Source organism: Athalia rosae, chromosome 1 (assembly GCF_917208135.1).
Source record: "Athalia rosae chromosome 1, iyAthRosa1.1, whole genome shotgun sequence".
In the NCBI taxonomy this organism is placed as follows: Eukaryota; Metazoa; Arthropoda; class Insecta; order Hymenoptera; family Athaliidae; genus Athalia; species Athalia rosae.
Genome location: NC_064026.1, coordinates 11,649,154 through 11,657,831, shown reverse-complemented (window position 1 = coordinate 11,657,831; position 8,678 = coordinate 11,649,154). Strand labels below are relative to the sequence as shown.

Here is an 8,678-nt window from a genome sequence, read left to right as displayed (position 1 = left end):
ACGTCAATTGATCGAAGGCTTTTCGTAGTAGCACGGAAATTCGTGAATGGAAATCAAAAAATGACAGCGCTTTCTATAAGATATTATTTCTACTTGTAACGGTCTGCTCTTTTTTTGTACAAATAGTAAGCAAAGTGTGGGGGATTTTTATTTCCATGAGTTCGCTTTGTGTTTCGGTAAGAAATGGAATCCTTCCGGAACTCTGCCGAGTAGCATTTCCCTGAAAAATCGGAGGTCCAAAGATTTAACATTGCACACTAGTCGAGGGAAAATATGCACTCGTAATACGTGGTCTGACAATATCTATAACGATCTTACGATATTTTTATCCAATCCGCACAATTTGAACTGGCCAATAGCGTTTCCATGTCATCTCTACCTCGGAAGTACGGCGGCCTTTCGTTTATCTTTTGAGGCGGTCGTTCCAGAATACCCACCGGAATATACCTGGACAAAGAAATGAGACGGCCGTTCAAATATTTGAATATTCGTTTCGTTGCTACTTCTTCAGCAGTTCAGTCATAGATTTTCCACCTGTGCAAAAACGACATCCATTCAAGCGTGAATCGTCTTGTCGTCTCCACGCCACGAGTGTCAGAACCCCAATGTTCGAGTCCATAATTCACATATTTTTTAATGATCTCGAATCTTTCGCTACTGGAAATATCTAAAATTTTTTGTTCTTTGATTTCGTTGAATATCCATGGCTTAATTAAAGCACCACGTCCTATAGTAACACCCTGTATAGAAGGGCAAGTTTCTCTCGCTGTCTGGTAATCTTCAAATGATAATATATCTCCATTTCCGTAAATAGGAATCGGCTTTGCTGCAGCAGCACACTTCTCAATATATTGCCAGTCTGCCATCCTTGTATACCTCTGCTCTCGAGACCTGCCGTGGACCTAAAAATGATTTTTAATTAAAAAATTCGAATCAAATCTTCCACAGAGATGTGATTTTTGTCCTATAATTATAATCATACTCGGTTCCAAATATTTCTTTCACATTATTATCCCTCACCGTAATCATAGAAGCTCCCCAGTCACGAAACTTTGGAGTTAAATTATGAGCAACTGGTTTATCCATATAAACTCCCATTCTAGTTTTGACAGTCAGGGGAATCGATAGCACCTGACTGATGGATTTGATTGTGATTTCCAAGACGTTTGATTTATTGAGCATTCCGCTGCCACCTCCTTGCCTGTAGATAAGATCGATTGGACATCCCAGATTGAGATCGATGAAATCTACTTCTATTTCGTCTTCCAACATTTGCGCACATCTTGCAAGAACTCCAGGATTATTGCCGCATATTTGGACACCAAATACGTCCTCAGATTCATGACGCTTTACTAAGGCCCATTCTTCGTTGGCACCTTTCAATAACTTTGGAGCTAGAGCCATTTCTCCGCAAGTAAAATCTGCTCCATATTCCTTACAGATTCTACGAAACGGAAGATTGCCGACGGTAGTCAACGGGCTCAACAAGATTTTGTCTTTCCAATTGATTTGTCGCTTTTCAGATGGCAACTCCTTGATTGTATCATAATCTGAGACCGGCCCAAGTTTGGGTTCTTCTTTAGTGAGTGATGAATCTTTAAAGAATTTTGTTGAGTTATCTATCAGAGGAACTTTTGAGTCATCATCTAATCCTGTATGAGAAAGGTTGCCATTGGTTTCAGCTCTAATATTTTCATCTGCAGTCAGCGTTACATTCTTTATTTTATCTTCGACATTAGCAGCTCTGTTTTTCCTAGCTGCATCATTGGCCTTGACAATCTTCTCAGCTCTAGAAAAATTGTACGCATGTTTTCTAATTTTGTTCTGCAAATCTTTTGGCAGTTGGTTTTTTGTAGCTGGTGGTTTTTTTTTGTACTCTTCAAACTTTTCTTCATCGACGATGTTCAATCCACTTTCAGTCAAATGCATGCCACCCATTCTGCAAGCAACACCTCTAGGGCACCGACCGTTTCTCTCAAAGAAAAAACATTTCTCTGCTATATCCGGAGGTTTTATTTTCAAATATTCTGCTCGGTCATGCATAAACTGGCAACGTTTGTCACATTTTCTTTCAGGCTCTCCGACTGCCTGGTCCACAAGCCAAGGGCAGATGTTCGCATCTCTTGGAGGTTTATATGGAGGTGCACGAGCCTTGTTTTGCCCTCGAAGCTTGTCTTTCTTGTCATCAAACTTGGGTTTTTTTGTCAATGGCTGTTCACCGAGCTCTTCCCCAGACTCCTCGATGACCGAATCATTTAACTGAAGTGCTACTTTTTCCTTATCAGCCTCTGTCAAGCACTCCTCCGCTAAGAGTCTGACATGATCTTTTACTATGAATCTATAAGAAGAGAAAGACAAAATCAAAGAAAAAAAATCGGTAGAGATTCAAAAAATTCTGACGATCGAAAGCATGGGATATTGAGGCTAGATTTCAACCATGAGGTGCTTTTTATTATATTGTTAAAATCAGCGAATGACATTCCTGTCCAGTAGCTGTAAATATTGTTTGTTAATTATTCCTCTTACTCTGGCCTGATGGCGCATACTCCTTTCTGTTTATCATCATTTAAATCTAATGATACATTGTCACTTTTTTCGGTGCTATCAGCCATCTTTACGCTCCCCAATAAGTTCAGTTGTGGTTCAGCTGAAGTTCAGCTACGCACCCTTCTGGTTAAAAAACGAATCAAGGCATGTTTGTTTATTGTTTTTATACGTACGGACGTAAGAACATTGGCATTTCCGGCTTACATCTCCCGTGAAAAATAAACAATTTGAGCCCTATAGAATTCGTGATTAAAAGTGTTTTCATGCAGTTTGATACTAATTCCTTGTTTTACTATAATCTAAAGACTAACAGCTATCCTATACGGGATACATCAGATTTTGATAGACGTTAATAACGCACGTGAGAACATCGTCATCGTTGTCATCTATCAACTAACAATAAGCAAGAGGATTCTTTTACATTTGCGCACAAAATTATTCTGTTGAGACGAATAAAGAAGATTTGAGAATTTCCAAATTTGGAATTGAATCCGTTGGTGTAACATGAACTTTACGTGGAAGTTTAGAATGCAGAACCTGCCTAAGGAAAAGATCTGGTTATCATTTTTCCAACATAAACGTGAGTATTGTTGAGTCGTCAAGCAATGTCCATGTCCAACACTTTAGAACATTTTGCCGTACCGAATGTCCCAAATATTATAACGTCGCAATTATTTGTGATAAATATGAAAATTCATTTTTGTACGACGATATGTAAGTTCGTACTGCATTTTGATCAAAGTTCAATACCTTGTCGTCAGATGTCATGACCGACATCAGGATGCACAAATGTGATGCACTCAAAAGTTGCACTCTGTAATTTAGCTGTTTTTCCAAAGTATTTCCCGCTACAGAAATTGGGAAGGTAGATCAACAGATGAGAGGAATATATTATGTCATTAAAAATCCATTAGAATGGAGGATATTTTCGTTCAAAAATAACAAGAGTCAGTAGATCTTGAAATTAGAATAGAAAGTTAAATTAGCGATAAACACGAAATGCTGATCGAAGGCGATTTAAACAACAAAAACGATTTGAAATGAATCTACCAATGTAACAAAGAATGAAGCTGATTAAGGATATTAAATTTTTAGCTTTATAAACCTGGAAAATGTAAACTGTAAAATTTCTGTAAGATTTTTGCTCTGATTTCACTTTCCAATCGCAGAGAAAAAAAATTCATCCCGTGCGATTCTATTGCACAATGCGCAAGCAACGCATCGGTCTGTCATTTCGCATATTGTAACTTTTACCATGAGCATTGGAGTAAAATTGATGTGAACATTGCCCTATATGACGTAGTTTCAGTGACAAATATGCTTTAAGTGGAAATTTCAAATGTAAAAATAAACAAAATCACGGGATTTGCATACCAATTTGTTATTTACGCGCTGAGCGAAAATAGAAATACTGAAAAGAAGTATCAGAAACTCATTTAAGTTTGCTTCAAATTCATTTTAATCTTGAAATTTCATCGATCAGAATTTTCGGTAAATATGTTTTGTTCACGCATATCGCATTCGGATCTATCGACCTTGATATTTTGAAAATAATATCCGCCGGTCAAATATTTCCTGATTATCCGACACCCGTTTAAAATCCTTAAATTATCATCGCCGGGAGATTTTTGAATGGCGGAGGGTACAAGCTATTCTGAGCGGTTTGTGGCTGGTGAATTTTCATTCTAAAATCCTCGAAATAGAGTTACGTCTTCGATGGTCAGAGAAAATTGGTATAGCTATAACGGTTTTGACGCAGGGGGATGCGCGAAAGAGCGAAAAATTTGAAATCTCTCTAATATATCTTCTCATCGGATGCGGCGGAGGCTCGCCTGACGACGACGCCCTGTGTTAAATTTAAGTTAAATTAAATTTAGCAAACCGACGTAGAGATTTCACGTCGACGTCGGCGTCGCGACGATCCGCGTCCTCTAGCTCAGTCTCAAGAACGTATCTTCTCGAGGCGGTGCAGGTTCGGGTGTTGTTTTACTTGATTTTCCTTCCCTTTGCATTTCTAAATCAAAGTTCAGCAGTGGTGGTATTCTAAACATCCAAACCATCGTTAGCCTACTAACGAATCTAAAACAAAATCAACAATCCCCCCGTACATATACAGCTCATCTTTGAATACGTAGGATAAAATCGTCAGGTAAATTATCGAGTTATACCTCACCGCAATAATTCAATGAACTTCGATTGATTTCTAACAGATATTCATTGGTTTCCTCATTCACATCAACTTTTTGCCGCTATCGCAGGCCAGATGAACTTGACCGACTGCAACAGCCAGTCATCTCCCTTCTCGTAGACAATTGCTTTATGCAACTGACCATAAAAGCTATTCACGTCATAAGTTTTATCGATTGCGCACCTAGTGTTAAACAATCATTGATCGACTCGCATCCAAAGTTCGTTGTTGGTCCGGACGTTACGTTGGTTCATTTAACAAAACGCAGATTAAACTGGTTATACCGATCATTCGATGATCTACGTAAATCGTATAGAGTGACTCCTTAATAAATAACAAGAGTAACATAATTGACCTTGCATTTCTGTTTTTCATCCTCTTTTTTTTTTTCCTCCTCGCTGTGATCTAATCCCGTTGAGAGATGTGTCGAATAAACTTGAGACTCGCTTGCGATCTGAAGAAAATGAATGAATTCAAATGAATGCAGGTTCATCGTACAGCCTTCAAATTATTATATCCACGGTATACGCAGTGTTCAAACAAAGTTCATTTATCCCGCGTTTTATATAATTATATTTTGTCAACAGCGGAATGTTACGTTACAATTCGGTGCTTCTCTGCCAGATAATTTGACATTTTATAAGAAACAACCAGCTTCGCTCGATGGCAATGTTCCACATCGCGTAAATAGAATTGTAACACACATGCACTCGAAGAAAAACTAGTAATGCAAAATACATTCCGCCGACATGTCTCGTGATCAACGTAACGCGAAGCTATCACCTATACATACAGGCGCCATTCATCGCCATAGAATCTAACATGTGGATAATTACCCTTAATGAATTTCATTTAATCCTAGTACATACTACGCAGTTTTTATTTATTACATCCATATGCGCATTCGATTTGCCAGTATTCCGGGCACGCGTCACCGAAGGATCAGATGATTGATTGATTGATTATCCACGTGCCGAGCCCCCGCATACGCGTCTTCTCCTTTTTTTTTCCCCCCTTCCCTTTCAATCAAGCCTCAAGAAAATCTAGTCGATCCGGTACGTCGATTCCACATATTTCGGAGTCCACTGCACCGATCTTGATCGTTGAATTCTACTCATTGATTCGAAGGGTAGAGCATAGCGTTCACTGGGTTGTAGCCTTGATCATCTGCCAAGAATATTTGACATAGGGAAATCCTGCGGGGACTCTCCCTCTCAGTCATAGCGTTCGAATTTTATTGACGCTGCCTACGTCTCCGGTTCGACGATTAACACGTTTTTGAACGGCGAAAGAACAGATTAAACATAAACTGAGAATCTCCGAGAATAATACGTCCCCGCGCAACGTTACGTTGCAGCATGAGCTAAAGTAATAACATAGGATGCAGTGACCCGTTTCGTCGCAATCCATTTACACTTACAAAGATCCCCGCGCTCGTCGTACAATACGTTGAACGATTTTCTTCGAGCATTTATGAAACGATTAACACAACGTTCCCCGTTCCGCGTGTTCACTCCGTTTCATAGGTTTAAATAATATAATTTGTATGTGAAAAATTTTGTTACCAAAATGCAGGGAATTGGAAAACAATATTTACAAATTTCAACCTTTCATTGTATCATTTTGAGAACCGTGATAAAACTTGTCTCTATTTTTTTTTTTTTTACCGTACAACACAGCCTCCCCCGATGGACCGAGACGACGACGATTTCGGAGAGGGTTACATCGCCGATTCGCATCCCTTGAGACCTACTCAACTTTCGGTACCTGGCGGAATGTCGAGAGCGGCGAGTATCAGTAGCAGCGTCAGTGACCTGGACGTTCCTATCTACACCAGGGATACTACTATTCCTCTATCTGCGAGAGCGGTAAGGAAATATAAAATTACACCAAACATTAAATTGGAAAATTATCAATCCCGAATACTGTCGCGGAGTTCACCTGTTATATCATTATGCCTGTAAAAAAAGCTCCAAGGTTGAGAAAATCGGTCATCTCCGCGAGATGAAAATATTCAACAATTGGGTAAGGAGGTTGGATGATGAAACGAATATAAAGTAATATATTTTTTTTTCGTATGTACCTCTTGTTCTTCTTGTTGATTTTTTTTTTTTTTTCTTTAAACAATACTGTAAATAGAAATTTAATTTTCGTTAATAAACCCCAGGTTTCATACAAACGATCCGAAGTATAGTCGCAGTCTTCGCGGTAGCACTTGACATCGGTCACGTATTCCGGCGAGAGTCCTGCGAAATGATTTGTAGGGTAAAAATCGTTTCTCTTACTTTTAAACTTTCCAAAGGAGATTTTCAAACTCCACCAGCACGAAGTAGGGAGTTTTCGTTTTTCTTTTTTCTATAATCTGTACAAATATACTCGTTCAATCCGCTTGAACAATGAATCAGCGTTATTTTATTGAAAATAAATTTATGACCCAGCAAATTGACAATACACGGTATTTCGGCGTACAGTATAAATGAGAGTGAAAAATTTTAGTGAAGAATTTTGTGCCAACAGCGTCGCGACGCATCGAACTAAACTTATAATACACGCGAACGCACGTATGGTCTGCAGCTTATAAATAAATTTTCGAAGCAAAAAAAAAAACAACACAAAAAAGAAGATGAAAGAAAAAAAGAACAAAAACGCCTTCGGTTATTTAAACGTTCGTTACATAATTAGGTATGGGTAACTTGCGTATACGTAAGGCGATTTGCGATCGTTCCGCGTGTCCGTTTGTAATATATATTTTTTTTTTTTATATTTTTAGATCCAGCTATCAGCTGGTTTTATTCGCGCGATAATATGTTCGCGTTATCCCACATATATTTGGGCAAATTATGTTGTACGTGAAAGTGGAAATGAGAGGAAAATAAAAAAAGATAAATTAATTAAAAGCAACAATATTTGGAGTGCGAAAATGAAAAAGTCATTAGTCACACATATGCGTTGCGTGTGTGCAATCGAGCGAATTTAATAATCAGATGACTTAATTATTATATTGTGTAACGAATGTATATCTAGCAAATTCAGAAATGAGTGGAAAAATTTCGTTTGATCCGTCTGACCCTAATACGCGACGATAGAATGCGTTGTTATAAATAATAATTCAGAGTTATCGCGTCGGTCATTGGGATTATTGTAGGGGTAATGAGCGACCGCGCTTCTCTAACGATAATTATAACTTTTCGTCAAGGAATTTGATTCGGATAGCTAGCGTTGAATCGACTTCGGTGATAGTCGAGGTACGTTGGAATCGTGTTTCAAGAGTATAGTTTACTTTACAACGTACGTACGTACGTTCGTACATACACGATACAATTAGAGTCTGACCGACCGTAACCGTAACGCACGCGGTCGTCTTCGAATTTCGCAGAAGACTTATTTCCAGACGGTACAAACCCCAAATTCACCTCCTTCCATTTGTACTTTATTTTTAGAAAATTGCGAGCGATACACTCGTTTCATGCACGTACGTATATGTATACCCGTAGGCGCCTCACACACACACACACATTCGCGCCCTCGTGTACAATGTACACAGAAACGATGTTTCTAATCTCGTGATTTCTTACACAGCAAACGTCCAGAAATTGGGAGAGCGATCAATCATCGCGACCAACTCGCGGTTCGCTACGTAAATCCGGAAAAATAAACAACTAATAATTAGGCGGACAAATACGCTTGTTAATTTTTACGACACGAATTCCCGTCGACTATAATATTTGAAAACACAACAATCGTCTTATCAGCCGGGCGGAGTCGGACTCGAGTCCGAGTCATGTACAACGCGAAATATAATGTGACAAATGAGACGGAGATCAGATTTCGCGGATAATTGGAGGTCGTCGAAACAGAGTCCAGTGGTAAGGTCAATCCGATTTCAGCCGGATCTCGTTCCAGACGCGTTCTATTCTACTATTATTGACAAAGTAACTCGTTC

At 38.9% G+C, this 8,678-nt stretch overlaps 2 protein-coding genes across 8 annotated transcripts in view; one reads left to right on the top strand and one right to left on the bottom strand.

Moving 5' to 3' along the window:
• Window positions 1–70: 70 nt before the first annotated feature.
• Window positions 71–8,678, bottom strand: part of LOC105687050 (tRNA-dihydrouridine(47) synthase [NAD(P)(+)]-like) — a 34,005-nt gene continuing 25,397 nt past the window's right edge. For 3 of the 4 annotated variants that reach the window (XM_048655235.1, XM_048655200.1, XM_048655275.1), the window contains 4 exons: window positions 1,021–2,338; window positions 535–902; window positions 319–447; window positions 71–220 (listed from right to left, as the gene is read on the bottom strand). In XM_048655235.1, the coding sequence (XP_048511192.1) occupies window positions 148–220; window positions 319–447; window positions 535–902; window positions 1,021–2,338 (1,888 nt within the window). In that variant the 3' untranslated portion in view covers window positions 71–147. Of the gene's footprint in view, window positions 221–318; window positions 448–534; window positions 903–1,020; window positions 2,339–2,526; window positions 2,766–8,678 lie in introns of those variants that run through there. The other variant, XM_012402375.3, reaches the window with a different exon arrangement.
• LOC105687186 (solute carrier family 2, facilitated glucose transporter member 1-like) overlaps window positions 2,845–8,678 on the top strand; it is a 30,851-nt gene continuing 25,017 nt past the window's right edge. For 2 of the 4 annotated variants that reach the window (XM_012402620.2, XM_048655669.1), the window contains exons 1-2: window positions 4,488–4,696; window positions 6,415–6,603. In XM_012402620.2, coding sequence (XP_012258043.2) covers window positions 6,424–6,603 — 180 coding nt within the window. In that variant the 5' untranslated portion in view covers window positions 4,488–4,696; window positions 6,415–6,423. Of the gene's footprint in view, window positions 3,128–4,486; window positions 4,697–6,414; window positions 6,604–8,678 lie in introns of those variants that run through there. The other 2 variants (XM_048655767.1, XM_048655720.1) reach the window with 2 other exon arrangements.